We start from the raw sequence: 20,720 nt of genomic DNA, 5'->3' as shown, positions 1-20,720 counted from the left end.
AGATCTTGAGGCTTAGAGGAATTGGATTAGTGGCCGTCTTTAGAAATGATACATTAGGTCTATGTAGTAAGTAAATACATTAAGTAAATTGTTTGCAGAAAAGCATGCAAAATTCATGAAATTTAATAAAGAATATTTTTAGGGAGTCTTAGCAACAAGAGTGATAATCATATATTAAGTAAGTTCTGCAGTAGGAGCTGATTTTCGATGCCAGGAAGAAAAGTTGGCTTATAAAAGCTTTTCTTGCTTTCTAGAGAAGATAAAGGATATTGTAGGCATGTTTTATATTTAGTGTTAAAACAAACAAGCATGAAGATAAAAATGGCATTATTCTGTAAGTGTTCCTTTAATGTCAAAGTGTTACGGTATACATATATACGTATATATATACACAACAAAGGCAATTCATAAGTCTGCAGCTTCTTATCAGTGCGTGTCTTCTTAAGGCAGTATAGAAAGCTTGTGTACTCCTGGAACTCAAAGAGGAGAAATTTCAAAAATGTGTAGTTCATACAGTAAAGTATCTAATTTCAAATGTTAGCATTGCAATATCTGAATAATAATTGTGAATTCCTTTCTTTCTCTACAACACTCAACAAAAAGAAAAGCTCTAATTTTCCCACACATTTTAGCTCTGAAAGTTCTGCTGTAAGAGGGTCAAATGAAGTTCACTCTGGTTGCCTTGACAGTTCTAAAAACTTAGTTTATAAAAGGCCTTTCTTTACCTGAAAAGGCAACTAAATGAGAAATTAGTCCATGCACTAGACTTCTAAGGTGATTAGACTGTATCATATACAATGTCATGTTAATGATTATTATTATTATTATTACTGCCTGCATCATAGGCTTGTGAGCATTTGGAAGTTACAATAAATTAGAACTTCAAGGTAATCGCTCCTATGTAAATTAAACTTTTTTAGATTTTTCTGTTTAACTGTCCTTTGCTTAAACATGAAATAAACCTTGCCCTATATTCTATAATATATTAACTTTCTGTTTGCTACAGTAAGGAAGAAAATCAAGTAGAGTTCTATTTGTTGTTTTTAATAGACTTTCCTTTTTCCTAGCTGTAAAATTCATGTTAGGGTGTCTGCCGTTCCTACAAAACATGAAGTCTAGCAGACTTTTCAAATAAAAATGCAAGTAGAACAAAGATAAAATATCATTATGTAACATGAGTGACTACTAGATCAAATAAGGGATTATCTTCTGTGAAAAAGGAAAAAATCCTGACTTTTTGTGTACTGAAACTGATAAGTAATGAACATAGCTAGAAATTCTTACTATAGTACTTTATAGTTTATATTAATTACATTCATTGACTCCCAGAAATCTCCACAGTTCGCAATTTTCAAAAGTCCCAGAAACACAGGTTTAAGCATGAAAAACAGGTGGCAGGCTGAGTTGACAAAACAGTAATATTAGATTGTTAGTAAGGTAACAACAGTTAGTAAAGGTAATACTTAGGTTACTATCTAACCTTAGTAAAAGGTACCATTAGTTAGTTAGGTAATGTTAGAAAGGCAATTTCATATTTTCTCTTTTCATAGAGGCAAGATGCCCAGATTTCCTTTAAGTTGTCTAAAGCTCATTTCACATTACTTAAATCACAGGTAACTTTGTCATAGTTCATAGTTTATAGTTCTGTTTATGCTGTGCTCTTAAATAGGTAATGTTTTTTAAATACATTTTATAAAATTTATCTGTTTGAAATTATGTTTTAAAGGAAAGTTTCTACTCATCTCCTTGCTAAATGAAATAATTGAATTGTATTTAGGGGAGTCTTGTACAGAGCTTGCCAGAATTCTTGTGATATGGAGCGAGGACTGTCTAGATAATTAAAAATATTTCAGAACGCTGAAAGTCTCTTGTTTGTTTTGTTGTTGTTGTTGTTTTGGATTGGTTTGTCTTCTTTCCTACTACTCTATCTTTCTTTTTACGAAGATCTCTTGTGCATCTGAAAATTAAAGACTACTCTGAAAAAATTACTTCCTTTCCTGTAAATATGTACGGCATAGCTTGTCAGTTTTAGAGGCTACATCATCTCATCATCTGACTCTTAATATATCAAAGTTTTTTGTGTCTCATTTCAGAAACAGATCTTCCTTTTTTTTTGTTTTTAATTTCATTAAGATGTCCACATATAAATCTGTATTTTCTGGCTCCATGTTAAACAGCACTCTCAGTACTTGTAGGAAAAATTGCAGTTGAATCATGTTGTTGTAAGTTTTATGGTGAGATATTTTCTAGTTTCTGAGATTACTTTTTTAATTAGAACTAAATTAGTTGTATCACTAAAATAGAAAAAAGGTTTTTTTAAGTATTTTTAATGAATAAGTGTGTTTTTTCCCTACAATGCAGAAAGATTTGCAGTTTGAATTAATTCTTCTCCAGTGATTCCTGCTATGAGAATAGAGATGACATATCAAAGTCATCTGGCTTGTGAATATGAAAACAATCTTAAGAGTTTGCATTGGGTGCTTAGCTCTGGAAGGGAACCATAGTTCTAACAGGAAATACTCTGCAAAATGTGCACTGCATATCTGCAAAATCAGTGAAGTTTCTTTTATGCTTGAAGTTTCTCATCAGTTGTACTATAAGTTGTGTTTAATAAGCAAACACAAATCACATCATTTCCTTTCTGTTTTTTTAGGCACAGAAGTCATGGATAGAAAGAGCATTTTACAAGAGAGAATGTGTTCATATCATACCCAGCACCAAAGACCCCCATAGGTAATTGCATGCTACTTGTTTAAAAAATGCAAGCCATTTGCAAGAAAATGTTGAATTGTATGTATATGTATGTATGTATATGGATATACCTAGTTCGTAAAGACTTATTTGGTCAAAAGGTGATTGAATTACATCTGGAGAGATGGATTCCTGTGGACACTATTTGTTTACATTTCAAAATTTATTTCATTTAAAAAAATAAAAAAAAGGTGGATCAGCATCTATATTTAATTTCTTTTTCTTCTTTGTTAAATATTCAGTGCCTTAAATATTTACCTAAATTGAATGCATGACACACAATACTGTCAAAAGAAAATAATTGTAGTGAACCAGCAATTTAAAGTATGTGGTGGTCCGTGCAAAAGCTGATTATTTGGCCTACTGTCATCTGATAGCAGTAGAAAATGGTCTTTAACTTCGTTTTGTACGTATTTAGAACAAAGCATGATTTTATTGAAATATAGGAGAGTCCAAAGTAAACAAGATCATAGAAAAAAAAGTTATATCTGTACTATGTTGCTTCCACAAATAGAGGCTTCAGATAGCAGAAAAATGGTCAGCAGAGTTGAAAAGGGTGGGGGTTTTGCTTGCTTTTTGAGGATTTGTGGTTCATTTAAGATGGTTTGTTTCCCTGTTCCATTTATACGGACACGTGACTCAAGTTTTCTGCTTGTTTAATGTCATAGGTGTTGCTGTGGGCGTCTAATAGGTCAACATGTTGGACTGACTCCAAGTATCTCCATTATTCAGAATGAGAAAAATGAAAGCAGGCTTACTCGCAATGACATCCAGTCAGAGAAGTGGTCCATCAGCAAGCACACGCAGCTCAGCCCGACGGACGCTTTTGGAACCATTGAGTTCCAAGGAGGAGGTCACTCCAATAAAGCCATGGTAACCATGTTTTTTTCTTAGATAAATAATGCTGCTAGCTTAAAAAAGGCATTCACAAAGAATAAACAGCATTGTCTCTTAACTTAGTTTTAAAGTATTATTTAGTGTAAGACCGTACCAGATGTTTTTATGTATCATGTACCAAAGAATTGGCGAACAGAATTAACTGTAAAAGCTGGAGTGCATCTTTAAAAGGACTACCTTTATGAAGACTGAAGACATACTGATGGGTTGCTGTCTCTATTTTCTTCCAGTGGCTTGCCATCCCTCTTTTTTGGCATAAATTTAGAATTCAACTATGGTTTACTATTCCTGGACATGTCTACCAGGCGAATGAATTTGAAATGTACCAAATTTCTTTTCGTATTCCTCCAGACATATATCGGAGGATAAACCAGTTAAACTTATTGGTTCATCTTACAATGAAATAAGAGGCCCAGTAAGTGTCTAAAGCTAGGAACTGGGAAATCCATATTTTGTCACAGTTTCCTTGAACAAGTCACTTAAACGTAATACAATTATATGGAGCAATACCAAAGTATATTAATGCAAAGGCATTGCTCCACTAAGTTGGAGAGATGTTTCCAGTACCCACACTAACCCATGCATATGTTTCTTCTATGTGGCATTACATGGAAGGAAGACTCTCTCTGGCTCTGTCTAAACTGCAGAACCTGGGACATTGAGAATGAAAGATGAGAGCGTACCTAGCACATCGTGGCCACGACACTGCTTTGGGCAGCAGTGAGGGCAGAAGCAGAACGCCTGGGTGCTCTGCAGAATCACCTACCCAGCAACCCTGTACCATTTCCTTTGCCTGAATTCTTCTCAACAGGTCTCTCACGTCTGTGGTAGTACTAGATGGATTAGAGACAATTAAGAGCTCAAGTACTATGCTAGCAAGAGCCAGATATTTTCCTCGGATACGTAGGTGCTGGAGTGGAATGATTACTTGAGTGCATGGTTCTGTTCACCCAGATGGGTGGCTTTCTTTGATAGAAACCAGGAAACACTGTTGCACCAAAAATAGATAGAAATGGGGTCATTTCTCTGGGAGCATCACAGACACCTTATGTTCAGTTGGTAACCAATCACCTAAAAATCTGTAAGGCCATTTCTAGAGAGAGACTCTGATTCGATAAATAGCATTTGTTTAGTGTGAACAAATTGACACCTCTCTCAGCACTGAAATTAAACCAAACCATGCTGTTGGTGTCTTCACGCGGAGTGGGAACAAAACAGAATGCTTTTGACCAAAACTGAGGAAGATTCAGAGACATAGTAACCACGATGCTCTTAACCTTATATGGATACTCCACATTAAATCTGCCTCTATGAGAAAGGGTATTCACTAGAGCTTTTTGAATGGTGTCCTTGAAGATCACTATAAAGCAACAAACTGCTCAGACAAAAGTAGTCTGGGTCAGCCAAGAAATGATGAAATGTTTAGGGAAGCTGTTGATTCCAGTGTCTCTAGAGAGTTTCTGGTCTTTGTTGGGATTCTAGTGTCACGGCATAGTGCCGTAAGAGAACAGGAGATGCCTCAAGGTATACGCTGTGTGCTCAGAGAAATATACTTGAAGTGAAACTGTGGAGATAAAACTGGAAGTCAAGATGAAGGAAAGAAAAGTCTTGCCGCAGAGTGCAGTCAGGATTGAAACCATGAAGAATTTAGGAAAAAAGAACACAAGAAGATATTAAAAATCTGAGAGACCTAAAGAACAAGTTGAAACTTAGCGATTAATACAGACAAAATATTTTTTGCTGGAAAAGCTCTGGAATTATTTTGATAGTTTCATAACCCATCTATTAATAGTTGTTAAACTCTGCTTGAAACATGGGGACAACCAAAGTCTTCATGGATTAAATAAGTCTATGAAAGTTCCAGAAATATAATCATCCCACTAGTTGGAAAAGTGCTTCAAATTAAACAATTCACTAAACATCTCTTTAATGGGTATCCTGCTTGGTTAACCACCAATGAGAAAAACATCTTTCATATGACCAAAACAAAAATAAGGTTTGTATAACTAGTAATAGTGCATTTTTTTAATGGAGACAAAATAAAGACCTTTGTTATACTATGGTGTTTCCACTGAAAGCACAATGCAGGTGTCCTTATGGTGATATTTCCATTCCCAAACATTATTTTAGGGTAGATTATAGCCAAAGAGCTGCCTAAGTAGTTGTTTCAGTTTTACTAATAGAAAGAATGAAACTCCTGTCTCTGAATTTACCAGGTACAAGATCTTTCCCATAATAAAGAAAACTTACAAAATCAAAAGCCTTCTGTGAAAACCAAGAGTTTGCTCAGTCAAAGCAACCAATCTATTTTGCCAGCAGGGAAGTAGAGAAAAAGAGCATTTAGATTATCTTGAAAAATAAGGCTTGGAAAAAGGAATAAGTACATAATAATCCTTGGAAACATTCTTGTTCAGACAATATACTTTCAAACCCAAAAGCAGGGAAACTGCAACATCAACTTAGTCCATGTCTAGGTACTGGATGTCAAATATCACTGTAACATACAAGCTGATTTTTGCTGACAGTCATAGTAGGTTAATATTGTGCCTATTGGCTCATAGAATAATCCTTTAAAGCAGCAAGATTTAGCAAGCTAACCAACATCAAGAAAAGCCTCGGGGGAAGAATTTGGCATAAAATTCACCACATGTTCCTTAGTTTATTTGCTGAAATGGGTGCTCAAGTTATTAAACAAGGGAAACAGAAAACTGAGTAGCATTATCTTGGTCTATGCTAACAGTAAAACTGGTGAATATTTCTGAATCGGGCTACAAGGGATGAGATGGAATTTATTAATGGAAACCATAACCTCAGATTTATAATTGGGAAATGGGTAGTTAATTAGTGGAACAGATTAGTGTGTGTAAGACTGACAAATAATTATTTCCTCCATTGAAAGTAACAGCATTAGATTTCAATAATATATACACAAATTTGATAGTAAATGTATGTATACCTTGCGTGTATATTTGCAAGCCAGAAATGCAGTGATATAACTTTATATCAGTTGCCACCAGGCAATTAACAGTGGCACCTTTAGCTGTGACAATGAAAATTATGCTGAAATTATGATAGAACACATGGATTTAGAACAAAACAGAAAAGACAATGTAGGTTTACCTATTGGCAATTGTACTGGCCGTGACATTAATTTTATTTCCACAACCACATAGAACAAAAATTCTCAAACAGCATGAATTTTGCTAATACTATTGAGTTGTTAGAGTCTCTTAAGTGGGGATGCACTAAGGTACTTAAATCAATAATGTGAATAACTGAGGATGCAGCAGATTATATGGAAACATATAGCTGAGATTAGATAACATAGGTTAATGAGATCAGTTACTAGAGAGGCCTTTCTTTCAGTCTCTGTGTAACCACAGATGATCCTGCAACAGCATTGTGGGTTTTAGATGTCTACCAATCTCATGTTTTCTCTACAGGTGGCTCATCTCATTAATGTTTAAGAAACACATTTAATAGTTTTGCTGTTCACATTTACATTGTTTTTATGGCAGATTTTCAGTTTTGACAACTGTAAAATATCTCAGAAGGATGTGGATATCTGTAAACTTCATTAACACTTTTTGCAATAAATCGGTGCATTAAAAAAAAGGAAAATTAATGAAACGTGATCTGCTTATATCAGTTGGCTCTTAGTAGTTTAAGAAATAATATGCATGAGCTCATCTAACTGTGTACTGGAAATTTATTAACCAAACCCTTAGAGCAATTATCAAGCTAATGTGGGTGATTCCATTCCAACTATGAGCAATATTCTGAAAAATTTCAGAATAGAACTATTCTGGTTCCAGCCTAAGTGACAGTTTTTCTGTTGAATTCAGAGAGAACTACATCAGGCCTATTTTTTAAGTCAAGATCATACTTTGAGGGAATCAGCCTGTAGCTTGAAGAAGTGTCTGCAGTGATGGAATCCTATTTAAGGTACATGAAATAGCCACCCAGTACCTGCATGCATCAAAGAGAAACAAAGGAGCAACGTTAGACTAAAGATCAAAAAATGTTCTCTGAAGATATTTTATTTGAAGAAATACAATAAAATTCTGAATCTTTCTATTTTATTCACTGAGACTCTCATCTGCAATCATTCACCATATACTTTAATGGGACAACTGTGCTTCAGTAACAGCGCACTGATTTTACCACTCAACTTGCAAGTGTCTATTTGACTGATGATGGGAAGTTATTTTTTAGGAAACCACTTGATAAAAAAGTGAAACAACTATTGGCATCAAATGGCACCTTTGTTGACTACTTCTGTGCTAGTTTAGGGATCAAATGGGCATGATGGCTTGAAATTGGTGATTTATCATTTCACAGTATTATGCTGACATCAGTTAGGTCAGTCCATGTGTTTTGTAGTTCAAAACTGTACTTTCAGTTCCTATCTTGCCCTGCTTTTCTGACACATAACTGTATTCTTGCATCCTATCCGTACACTACTCCCATAAAAAAGGGATTAAATCATCTGTCATTAGAACTGATCATTTCTACAGGTGACAGATACACCAGACATGGAATTTCAGTGTAATAGAGCAGTGGTTTAGCTTACATTTACATTTAAATTTTAAATCTGCCTCTGGAGGCTCTAGCAAGATAATTCAGGAATGGCATAAATACTCATTAAGATTCTAAACAAAAGCTGAAAAGGCCAAGTATTCTGCTACAAGATTGAAAGAAATAAATTTTTAATACAGACGAAAGTTGCCTTTGAAGTGTTTATTCATAACTTAATGCACACTGTGAATATGATGACAAAAGAATTTTCTTGTACTTAGTAGTTAACATATTAAGTAATGGCTAAATACCAATCCCAGGCATACCAAACTGAAGAATTGTCTCTGTAAGAGCAAAAATGAAAGAGACAATCATAAAAATTGAGGTCTATGCACAGAAGAAAAATCACAATATTTGGCAGCTTTGCCCTTCTCAAGTTAGTTCTAAAAAAGTAAAGCTTATCCATGATGATTTAGATTTTAATTTACATTTAAAAACTTTCAATATTTTTTTTTGCTTTAATTTCCTCTTTATAAAGTAAAATGAATTCTTATCGTAAGTATAGAGGGGTTTAGTCTGCCATATAAAGAGAAATCAGTTGTTTGCAATAAAAGATGTCTACATTTCAAATAAATGTAAGAAAATATTTCTTCTAACTTTGTGATTCACTATATAGATTTATATTTATTGAAATTCAGAGGTCATACTGGATAAGAAAGTGGAACAGATTTTTGCCAATTAATGCATAATCTTAAGAAGGCTAGGACAATGAAGTCACACATTCTGGGGTATAAAACAGTACTAGAGAATCGAAAAAAACAGTGGCTGGATTAGATAATACACATCTGATGCCACTTGTGCCTTCATCTTAATATCATCCCGGATGATGCAGCAGCCTCTGTTTTCAGTAAATTCGTATGGCCGTTACTAATATGATTTAACTTTAATTATCTTCCTAAAGCTCCCAGTCTGTCTTCACCAAAAAAGAGAGTAAAGTACCAGTGATCTCAAACATAATCTCCATACTGGGACCAGCAGAGATTTTGTGTAGATCCTCTGAAGGATGTGATCTGTCTATCAGTGCCTGTAGCGTTAACAAGTCATTGCCTGTTGCAACCTCAGGTCTCCCTAAGGATAGAACAAAGGGAATAAGGATCAGTCTCCTTAGAACCCCTCTGGTGTGCTGAAACTTTGACAACCCTTGAATCCTAATCAAAATTATTAGTTTCGCCATCTGGTCAGTGGGGTTATGTATCGTGAAAGATTTTCTCAGCTCCCATGCAGAAAAGTGAATAGGTAGCTACTGAGGATGCAGTTCATGTGTATATAAGCTCAAGGGCAGGTTACGCTCTTGTGAGACATGAATATTGTATATTATTTGTCCATCATCTGTCATGAATCTGGCTGGCTGCTGCAGAGAACATCACTGATGCACTGGGGTGAATGTGCGTTCCCAAGTGTTTGCTCAGTTTTAGGTTTGGCTGTGCTCCCCTTGTTGCCCTGTGACTATTTGCCCAAGTGGGTTTCTGCTTCCAGATTGTATGTTCACTATTCACTAAAAGAACCCATTCTTGCAAAGAAACCTGTCTCTTAGCAATTTCTTCTGGAAAAAGTCAAGTCCTTATTTCTTCTTCTCTAGCAAGGAGTCCACTTTACTGTCATAAAATCCACTTAAAAAAAGGAAGTCTTTTGTGAAGAAATACTGATTAGACATGTTCAAAAAGGACAAAATTATTACATAGTATGTGTGAATATTATACTACCTGACATGTTACAATAAAAAGTTAGAACTAGGCATTCCTCTGGCTGGAAGAAAACATGTCTGTGTGATAAACGTGATGATTGTGCTGACAACCTCTCAAGGGAAAGACTCCTGAAGTAATTCTATAGGCATTGATTCAGTCAGAAGTTGCATAGATGAGGGGCTTTTTATAACCTCTTTTATTCAAATAATAGAGTCCTTCCAAATCTTACCAGCTATAGAAAGAATTCTATCCTCTTACGGCCTGTTTCTGTAATGCAACTAGGATTAAAAAAATTGTCATCTGCCTTGTCATGGGCTTTATGAAACCCTTCATACATCAACGACAGAAAGAGCATGGTACTGCTATAGAAATGTTAAAGACAGTTGTTATTTTTGAGCACACACAGACAGGCATGGTCTCCCTTGAGGCAAAATGCTGCAGATGTAGCACAGAAGAGCCAAGAATTGGAAATGTGTAAAAGTGTTTCAAAGCGCTTTTTGGGTCCTGGGCCTTGTTTGGCAAATTCTGGGATCTATACAAATGAGTCTGTAAGTCCAAAGTTAGCATTCATTCATCTGAGAAGTACCTGTTTAGTAGTCTTGCTTAGTTTGAACTTGTCTGTACATGAACAACCAAGCTTGTTTCTGTTATTTCCTACCTTTTGAGAGGGTCACACAGTTGTGACCCTGACTACCTAGGTCATCTTTGGCAGACCACTTCAATTTTCACCTCAGTTTTTGCATCCATTAATTAAAGACATTTATCTTTTAAGCATTGCTAACCATATTGAAACAATTAATGTCTTAATTTCCTAAATAAAGGAAAATTTTCCAGCCTGTGAATTGCAACTGTTCTATTATTTCTAGTTTCCTAACTTCTGAAAAATCATCGAGTTAGCAATTAGTGCTTTTGTCACAAAGGCTTCCTTTTTCAGTGGTCTGTTGGGCATAGATCTTATGTGTTAGGGACAACTGAGTATAACCAATGTTTTTTTCTCTACTACCGCCCTTATTTCTGCAGTATGTACGTGTGTCTTTTGACACAAAGCCTGACCTTCTTCTGCATCTGATGACCAAAGAGTGGCAGCTTGAGCTCCCTAAACTTCTCATCTCTGTGCATGGGGGCCTTCAGAATTTTGAACTTCAGCCAAAACTCAAGCAAGTCTTTGGAAAAGGCCTCATTAAGGCTGCTATGACAACTGGAGCATGGATATTCACTGGAGGAGTAAACACAGGTAACAGCAACATTGCAATGAAAGCACAGTGGCATCTAGGAGATTTTATCTCAGAAAAAAATAGAAATGATGAGATTAAGAAGCAATGCCATGTTTCATTTTATTAGTGTTGGCTGTACTGTGTGCAAACAAGAAAATACCAAGTTCATAGCAGCCTGGCAGCTACCATGGAATAAAAGGCTTACTAAAGCATGAAAATCACACTGGGGAACTGAAAATAAAGCCTCCTGTGAGGCAATTATATTAGTATATTGCCAGTGAAGACTTTATGAGATCAACACTAAGCTACAGGGAGGGACTACTAACCAGAAACTGAAGAAGTCAAACGTTTATTACATAAAAGGGAAAACATTTTCATCCAGAAAATAAATTTATTTTATGTTATAAGAAGTCTTGAAGTATGAGAGGAAAAAAGACCTGTTTTGTGAATGTAGTAGAAAACTTTGTGAGTAAGTGTCACTTTTTACTTGCTTGTAAGCAGCTTGACATAATTCTATACCTCTGCAGCAAGAGTGATAACATTGCCATTTCTATTCAAAGTTAAGAACGTCTGTAAAATACCATATGGGTGTCCTAATGACTCCAGAGATCAGCTCGCCCAGCTCAGCTAGGAGATAGCATGCAGATTTGGGGAATAAGCTGCAAAACATAGTTGCCCACATAGAAAAGGTTGAGCAGTGGCTTCCCAGTTACCTTCCTTGAAGGAGGCAGAAAGGAGGAAAGAGTCAGGGGAAAGTCAAAGAGTTCTGCTAGAGATAAACGCAAAAAGTTTTGAGCTAGGACATGTTCTTGTAAATTCTCATGTCATTCTCATTTGCTGCAGTACCAAAGCTATAATTTATTACTTTAGTAATCTCACGGAGCGTATCCTCTTACTATCTATGGATAACATTGTAATCACTCTATCTTGCATTAATTTTAGTGCGTTGTGAATTAACTCCTACATATTTGAATATGAATGCTTAATAGGAGTCTTGGGCTTTTTAGTGTCCAGAACACATCAAATTTAAAGCAATATTCAGTTTTATCAGTGCAGCAATACAAATAGCAAAGAAGAGGCGTAGATTCTAGCGTGTTAGACAGGTAAATAAACAGGCTCATATGTATGTAATATCCCCCACATCTCTGCAGAACAAGGAAGAAAATCAGGTTAAATGTTGACCTATGTACTGCAAGGTCAATAATTATGTTAGTTGCCAGATACTCTTGTAGCGACAATGGCAAGGACAGATATAAATTTTAAGTTAAAAGCACATTAGAAAACTCTGGATATTGTATGCTCACTGGAGAGGATTACCACAGGAGCTGTAGAAATCAAACTGCAGAAATTTTGTAAACAGCGATTGACTATAACATTTGCATTTGGCAAATGCACAACTACTTCATATGATTTTTCAAATCATCATAGTTGCAAATGCCAAAACAATACAAATGAGGTAGGAAAGTCAACACAATTACTGTTTAAAAAGATTTTTTTCTCCTGTAATAAAAAATTACCTAGACAAAACAATGAAGTTCAAATTGCTGTGTCTTGTTTTAAAAACATAATTCCAGCAGCAGTTCTGCATTATCAGTTACCTCTTACTGCTGTGTTTCATTTCTGGAGCAAAAAAGTTGATTGCTTCGGGCTAGGTTTTCAAACTGTGTAGGTGAAAATTAAGTGTTTTATCTCTATGTGAAATGGTACAAACTGATAATTTCTGAGTACAGTCTGTTCTGTTGATGATGGATTTTAAAATCAGATTTCTCCTAAAGAAGAGTATAATTGAAAACTCCTTAAATACTGCTGTTGGACTGAGATTCAGTGATGTGACAGGGATGGTGCATACCTGGCTATAACCATGACTGTTAAAAGACTTAAGTTGTTCTGAATAGTCATGTCATGCTGAAATTTGATTTTTCTAAACAGCAGAAGTATTTGCAGTCTGGACAGACTTTCTGCTTTGATTCTTTGGGTCACTGGATCATAGCTGAATGCATAGCTGATTGCAGATACAGGTTGGGGGGGGGGGGGGTTTCCCCTTTTCCACCTCAGAAAGGAAATTAGACTCCAGGACTTATTGGTTATGTTGTGGGGTTTTTTCTTACATGTTTAATTTACAGTACAGAAATACTATGACTAAAATCACATCCGTTGTGTGACTGTTGTAATTCCAATCCAGTCATCTTGAAATTGTGCGATTTGAACAAGAAGCAAACACAGAAACTGAGTAACAGATAACATCCACAGCAAATCCACAGGTCTGCTTCAGTGCAGCCGCATCACAAAAACAGTTATTGATCACAGGTAAAAAAAATATTTTATGAAAAAGAAGGAGGAACAGCACTTGTCCTCTGCACAGAGGTAGCACTGAAAGACTGACAAAGCTGCCTTAAAGCGTGCAAGGAGCATTATCAGAAAGCACTTGGAAGAGAGCTGGGAAGCAGTTATTCTCTCTGTGCTAATTTCTGTTTTCTCACTGATCCCCTGGGGGTTTTCTAATACTCCACTGGAAGTTATCTCAGGTGACTGAGTTTGTTTGGAAAGAACAGTAGAATAATTCACCACAGAGTAGTGTGACGATATTTTCACATTTCCATCCTTTATTCAGACAGAAGGGGACATTTGTGTGTGAGCTACACTTTTGGGAGGGTTTTGGAATGGGAGTTTAATTCCTGTGCTTCTTCCTCCATTTGGGAACAACACAAATGCTTGCATGCACATGTTTGTGAACACAAGTGCAGATAAACAAGTTACAGTCAGCTGTCAACATTTGCATTCTTATTTCTAGAGCTGTTCAATTTTTTTCTTGCTACTTCATTTAATACTTTTTAGGTTAGATAAAATGGACTTGCAGTATTCCTGTAATAATAAGTAGGTATATATTCATAGCTTTACTTAATTGTATGTGCATAGGTGCTCCCTAAAAAAGAATTCTATACTAAATCCATACAAATAGTGAATGAAAAGGACATAATTACTAATTTCTATTTTATGCTGTTTCTTTCCCAGGAGTCATTCGGCATGTTGGAGATGCACTGAAAGATCATGCCTCAAAATCTCGAGGGAAGATCTGCACCATTGGTATAGCTCCCTGGGGGATTGTGGAAAATCAAGAGGATCTGATTGGCAAAGATGTAAGCCCTATATGGACATATATATATGTACACATATATCTATCTTCCAGTTATTTTTCATTTCCTCTCCATCCTTCACTTAACAGTTCCTCATAGAATTAATGTCTGCAGCAAAAAATCAATACATACACAGGTTTTCCATTATGGCTGACAGCAGTTTTGATGTGGCAACAATAAAAATTCCAGCACTGTACATTCCTTAAAAATAAATTACAAAGACATTTCATTAAATGCTATTCTTGGAAACATATTAAAGTTTCATACTTAAAACACTATGAACCCTGAAAAGTGCCTAAGAAAACACTGATTGCAAAACTTGAAGTCTGATCTATTTTGAAACAATATTATGATGTATTGGTTAAATTCAGGATTGCAGACTGTCTCTCTTGTAATGTGTTCCATCCTATACATTTTTATTACTGCAGTTGTGAAGAGTCTTATAAATGTATTGGGCATGAGGTCAGACCTCAAAGAATCATTACTTCAGTCACCTGCTGAAGGGCAGAGTTGGTGTTTCTTGTGCTCTTTCACATCATCCTTATTTTAAATGGATACAGTCACTCAGAAAGATTTAGTCCACAATTTTAAATACATTAATAGTTTACTTACACTGGTTATTTATTACCTGAAGCTTTTCTGTGCCCGTTTCATTTTTCTTCACCTCTGGTTTATTCCCAAGCAACCTACTTGAGTAGTGGCAGCTAGCTTTGGGTAAAGAGGAGATAGTCTTCATTCTGCACAATGAACATTTTCTTTGTCTACATTACTCTAAACCATTCTTCTCTGTATGTTCATCCATTAGCAAGATGGGGAGAGGAAGAAGATTCAATTATAAGTTAGTTCAGAAGGAATTACAATGAGAATTGATCCAACTGGAATTCATTGCAGTTCACTATTAAAGTATAGCCATTAGAGAGAATTGTATTAGCATAGGGTTTTGTGCTCTAATATCACCAGCACTGTATAATAGATTTATCAATATATGCAAACAAGCAGGATGGGAATCCTCAGCAGTAATTCTGAGTCACTAATTAACTCTTCTGAGATGCAGTGTGAAAAGTGACTAGCAGAAATAGCTAATCATAAAGATGAGGTGCGTCTTGTTATAGAGTGTAACGTACACATCAGTATCAAATAAACAATCTTTAATGACTATGCATGTAGCTCTGGAAGCACTGCAAGAAGACAGAAGGCAAGAAAAGAGATCACATTAGTTGTGAATTTTGGGACATCGTTATTCCTCCATTAGTTATTTCTACCTGAGTAAAGCTACCTATGTTCCCAGCTAGTCAACAGCTGTTAAAGGGGCTCTGGAGTCTTCTTTTACAAAAGCAGCTGAAGAAAGAAGTTGATTTCCCAGGTGTTTCAGCCAAATGGAACAGCCCCCCCAATTTCTGACTTCTTTAAGAGGTGTTTGCCTGTAAATATCCTTCCAAAGTAACAGGAAACCAGAAGTTGTTCTAAAAAAAAAATTATTTCTGGTAGATCAAAAAACGTTAATACTTAGTGAGATCATCAGATGGAAAGTGACAAAAGTTTATAAAACCATAAACAAAACAAATTTGGTAAAGTCTTCCATTAATGCAGCCACAATTCTGTCAGGAGGATTACAATTACAGGGTCACCACTAAGGACAAGAGTAGTTCCAAAATGTATCTGTGATACACAAAGTTGAAACTTTTCCTCTGAACCTCCTGGCCCATAATATTTTCATTAAATGACTGATCCGTGGCATGATGCAATCTTGAAGCATCTCTAATGCACGTGTAATGATATTGCTTTATGCTTACCGATATTGAATTTCATCTTCCATTTTATCGCCTAGTCAGACTGCCTTATGAAGACTTTCCTTAACTCTTCATAGTCCCCTGAAATATCTGTAAGCTTTCTACTCTCTTATTAACCCCAAATCTCTTACAACTGTGTTGAACAGAACATGACCCAGCTTGAGGTAGGCCACTTATGTCACTAAATCTACTTAGTAAGACTCAGTCTTTGCGAAAATTAATTTTTCCTTCTAACCGTTTTCCCTCCCTTCCCCCCAGCTTTTCCCAGTTACTAAGTTACTAATCCCTCAAAGGACTTTCCCTCTTATCCAGTGTGTGCAGTTTCTTTAGAAGCATTTGGTGAGGAAGCTTTTTGAAAGCTTTCTGAAATCAAAGTGTACTATATTGACTGGCTCATTAGAGGTGAATGCTGTGAAATGAACCGAGAAGGGGAAATATAAATAGTACCATAAGCGTGTAAAATTAATCATCATTAAGCAAGAAACAAAGGCCACAAAGGATTATGCAGGGGTGAAAAAAGTCAACCAATAGTAAAAGGCCTGTTGAACTCCGGTATCAATGTGGCTTTATGCCTGTGTGCACTGTGTCTAGTTAAATTGTGATCAGAACTGAAGAACTGTCAAAACATACCCTTCCAGCATCAGACGGATACAGAGAATTGTCTTAGTCGTGGGATTTGGGGAGGGCAGGGGGGCGGTTGTTGCTGTTGGACATGCCCCCACGCGTGTTGCCTCCCCATGCCTCGTGGCAAGTCAGGCGAGCTCAGCAGAGCTCTGTCTCCGCATTAGTGATGCTCCAGCCCTTGCCTGGCCTGCATGGATCTCGAACTCGTTGCTGAGGAGCTTTATTACATGTACCAGTCCATCCGCATCAGTCAGCTCCTGGGAATCCCAATGGCTTTCCTCAGAGCCGTAAAGAGAACTGACCAAGTAAAGCAAAATATTACTGCTGTTTGCCATTTGTTACATTGTGATGGTTAAATATCCCTAAAGAGACGTGTCTTACTCCAGTACCATAAAAGCAGTATAGCAGGAAATAGTGGCCGTCTTAACATGCTTAGATCCTAATTTGAAAACAGGGCATGCAAGGGAAATGTGGTTAGTTGCCTTATTTCCAGTCTTCTGGTAGAAGCACTGAGAAAGTAAGGTGGCTTGCTCAGTCTTGCAGAAAGCTTGGATTATAAACCAGTTTCTCCCTACATACAGAGCTATTCTTCTTTTAAAAGACTGCACTTTATGAGTCTTCATAGCATGCATGTCTTTCTTTTCAAAGTCTGTTCAGTCCTCATTGGTTTAATCCCTAGTCACTTCAGTAGGAGCAATGCCTGGATTACAAAGAGAACACTGATTTAAGTACTTTCTTTTTGCTTGATAAAATCAGTAAATAAGTTTCATTTTTAGTCCAAAGAAGCTAGTATTTGAGACTTAAATTAAAAAACGCTGTTATTATGCAACTCGGTGAAAAAGAAACTTTCACCCTACTGTGAGAAGTCATTGATCAGTCAAGATGCTGTAGCATATAACCTACTAACTTAAATGGAATTTTTTAGTAATCAAAGTTTTGAGGAAAAAAACAAAACAACAAAACAACAAAAAACCCCCACTCATAAAAGCTTTTTCTTGCTGAACTAATTGAAACTAAAATCGAGCTTCTGTGCTGCTATGCTGAACAATTACAAAACCCATAACATCCACTCTTCCATGCCTGCTATGAAAATCCTTCCATATGTGAATCCAGGAGGTTGACATAAGGACAAATTTCTAAATTCCCTCCAAATTGCTTGGGCTTTATTTGTATCCCTTAGAGTACTGTTATAGCTGTGGATTATAATGTGTTTCTCTCCCTATATTACTTCATTGATCTTCTGATTACTCACAACAACTACACTATGGCAAAACTGAAGCTTAGCAGAAATTTTGGAAGCAAAGTAGAATACTTATTATTTTTAAGAAAGGTTTTAGCAGTGGCAAGGAAGCAACAGTGGCCAGCTTTTATCATTTAGTGCAGCAGGCTGCACAACCCAAAATATAAGCCTACTCCGTAGACTTGTGCATAAACAGATAAAAGTCCTACATAAAAGCAAAAAGTGTTATCAGAAAGAAAACTTTCTCACAGAAAGTTTTGTATCTCTATAATAAAAATATAATATACAGATATATATTATATATAACAAATATATAATGTATGATGTAAACATCTATTATATTAAATGTCTCATGTTATATAGAATATATATTTTCAATACATATATCAACCCCTTTCATGCTCTCTATGTTATGGAATAAATTGCGGTTTTTTGCTTCCTAGAACTCAAATGTTGGAAGCACAATTGTTGCCAGTTGTGGATGTTCTTTATAGACTTCACTAATAACAGATACCTGTTCTTTTATACTGCTCAGAATATTCAGAAAAAATTAATTTAATAAAACTCAATGAGTATACTGCTACTCGAAACCTACTCTTCTACACAGCTGAAATCATAAAAATAAGAAGCAAATATGTCCCTTTCTATATAAAAAACTCTATAAAAGCTACATTTATATTGGACAAAACATAAGTTGGATCAAAACATCCATTAATATTTCTTTTGTTAAAAAATAAAGCCTGGCTTTCTCGGTCTATTTCTAGATAATTCTTCTGATTTATTAAAAGACTGCAGAGTAACCAATTTTTATACTATAGCAGTTGCTGCATTTTCTGACTATGACTGGAGGTAAGAACAAGTCATCAGCCAGGTTTTCTCAGGGATGCTAAAACGGTATTCACAGAACTCTGCAGTCTTGCTCTACTTGCTCAGTTAGATCTTCAGCTTTTTTCAGTATTGATTTGGATGTTGGAATAGGAAAGAAATTTGAAAGTTGGAAGACTCTGTAAACTTTGGAGAGCAGGGTCACAAGAGAGAAGTTAGAAGACAGCCTGTCATGCGGCAAGTCGTCGCATGAACTTCTCAAAAACCTGGACAATAGCAACTTCTTCAGGAAAGGTGGGGACCTTCTGTGTTGTAGTGGCTCACCAGGTAATTATTAATAGTTAACAACTCAATTACATCATAACCCAATACTATTTCAGAAAGATTAGTATTGTGCTGGAATTTAGTAACGAGACTGATATGTGACCTTGGGAATCATTCATTTTATGGCACTGTGCACAGGTGAGGCAAGTGTCTAGTTACAAGACAAGTCAAGGAAGCAGGAGCAAACAGGAGGTGCAGAAAACATAACTAATGAAGAAAACCTAAAGTTCAATGAACTGGGATTGTTTACCACATATTACATCTGAACTAACTGAAGAAGGTTTATGTGCATCAACACACCAAGTCCTGCCCACTCCCTTCTCCTTGATCTCGTCAGTAAATGCTTCATCATAGAGCACTTCACTCTGCCAGTACCAAGTCCTCTTCATTTTCAGAATACCACCTACCTCCCCAAGGTTGCCAAAAGTTATCCAAACCACAAGAAGTGTGCACTCAAGAACTGGCTTCACTTTAGAATTAATGTCTCCTTACTATTCATGTATATGAAAAAAAAAATCATTTAGCTGTCTAAAATGATAGGTATGTAGCCAGAGCTCACCACTTTAAACCATGGTCTTTAAAACACATTCTGGTGAGTCTTGTCAGAATGACCAGCATTCTTGTTACCTGCTCTGTGTGTGTGTACCAGACAACACGTACATCAGACTAAGACGGGCTACACATTTGCTTTTCATTCTTCCATAGTAATCTGAATAACAGTGTTATTTTGTATCATGAGACTGTCTCTCATACTCTGTTTTTACAGTGTCAGAAAGATTATGATTGCTGCAGGTTTCAGAATAGTGATAAAAGTTTCAAATCTCAGGCAACCGATTAGTTAATGCATATTACTTTATTGTCATTGGATTTGTCATTACCAATTTTGACTTGGTTTTGGTAGATATTTTGCAATTGTCCTTCTAGAAAGATGTTATTCTTTGAGAATAAATTTAATTGCTGGGCAAAAAAAAGATTACGAATAACCATAAATAATTAGGTCACAAGTTTGTTTCACTGTATCTTTTATCTAGTGTCAAAGTATCAGAGGCCCCTCGTAGGTCGGGTCAGGAAATAATTACTCTAAGGAAAGGTGTAAGGAAAAGAGATTTCAGCGTTATCATTGAAAACGACAAGGTGGGAAGTGTGCATGGGGCTGAGGTGGGGACTGGCATATTTGTAACATACATGGAGAATTTGGGCCATGATTCTTCCAGAGTCCTCTAAATTAAACCAGGAACTACTCTATTCCCTGGTGTACCCCAGAACAGTGAGGCTGCAGAGAAAGCTTAATTTGAACAGCAACTGCTACTTTTTGAGAAGCAAAGCACATATCTCTCTCTTTTTCCATCACTACATGGAACACACTAAGTTTATTGCAAAGTCTTGGATTTCACCTGGACTGTTCAGATCCATGCGCTGGATCGCATAACACATGCTCGTTGCCTGTGGTGAGTTACCCTGAGCTGAGTTACACTATGCTGAGTGTCATGTGCCCACGGGGAATGTAAACAGAGAATAACAGTGCTTTTAATTCAAGTTTTCTTGCCACCTCAGGATGCAAATGCAACTGCTGTGGTTAGCCCGGCTCCTCACCTATTGACAGAAGAACATCCTGAGCCCATGCAGTGTGAGCATGGCTTCACAGCATGGCTGCCGTC

At 36.3% G+C, this 20,720-nt stretch overlaps 1 protein-coding gene across 1 annotated transcript in view; it reads left to right on the top strand.

Moving 5' to 3' along the window:
* TRPM3 (transient receptor potential cation channel subfamily M member 3) overlaps positions 1–20,720 on the top strand; it is a 290,416-nt gene that overhangs the window by 142,427 nt on the left and 127,269 nt on the right. The window contains 4 exon segments of the mRNA XM_065657683.1: positions 2,654–2,733; positions 3,420–3,624; positions 10,932–11,145; positions 14,138–14,262. Of these exon segments, the coding sequence (XP_065513755.1) occupies positions 2,654–2,733; positions 3,420–3,624; positions 10,932–11,145; positions 14,138–14,262 (624 nt within the window).

Source organism: Caloenas nicobarica, chromosome Z, assembly GCF_036013445.1.
Source record: "Caloenas nicobarica isolate bCalNic1 chromosome Z, bCalNic1.hap1, whole genome shotgun sequence".
Lineage (NCBI taxonomy): Eukaryota > Metazoa > Chordata > Aves > Columbiformes > Columbidae > Caloenas > Caloenas nicobarica.
This window is presented reverse-complemented; position numbering and strand designations above follow the sequence as displayed.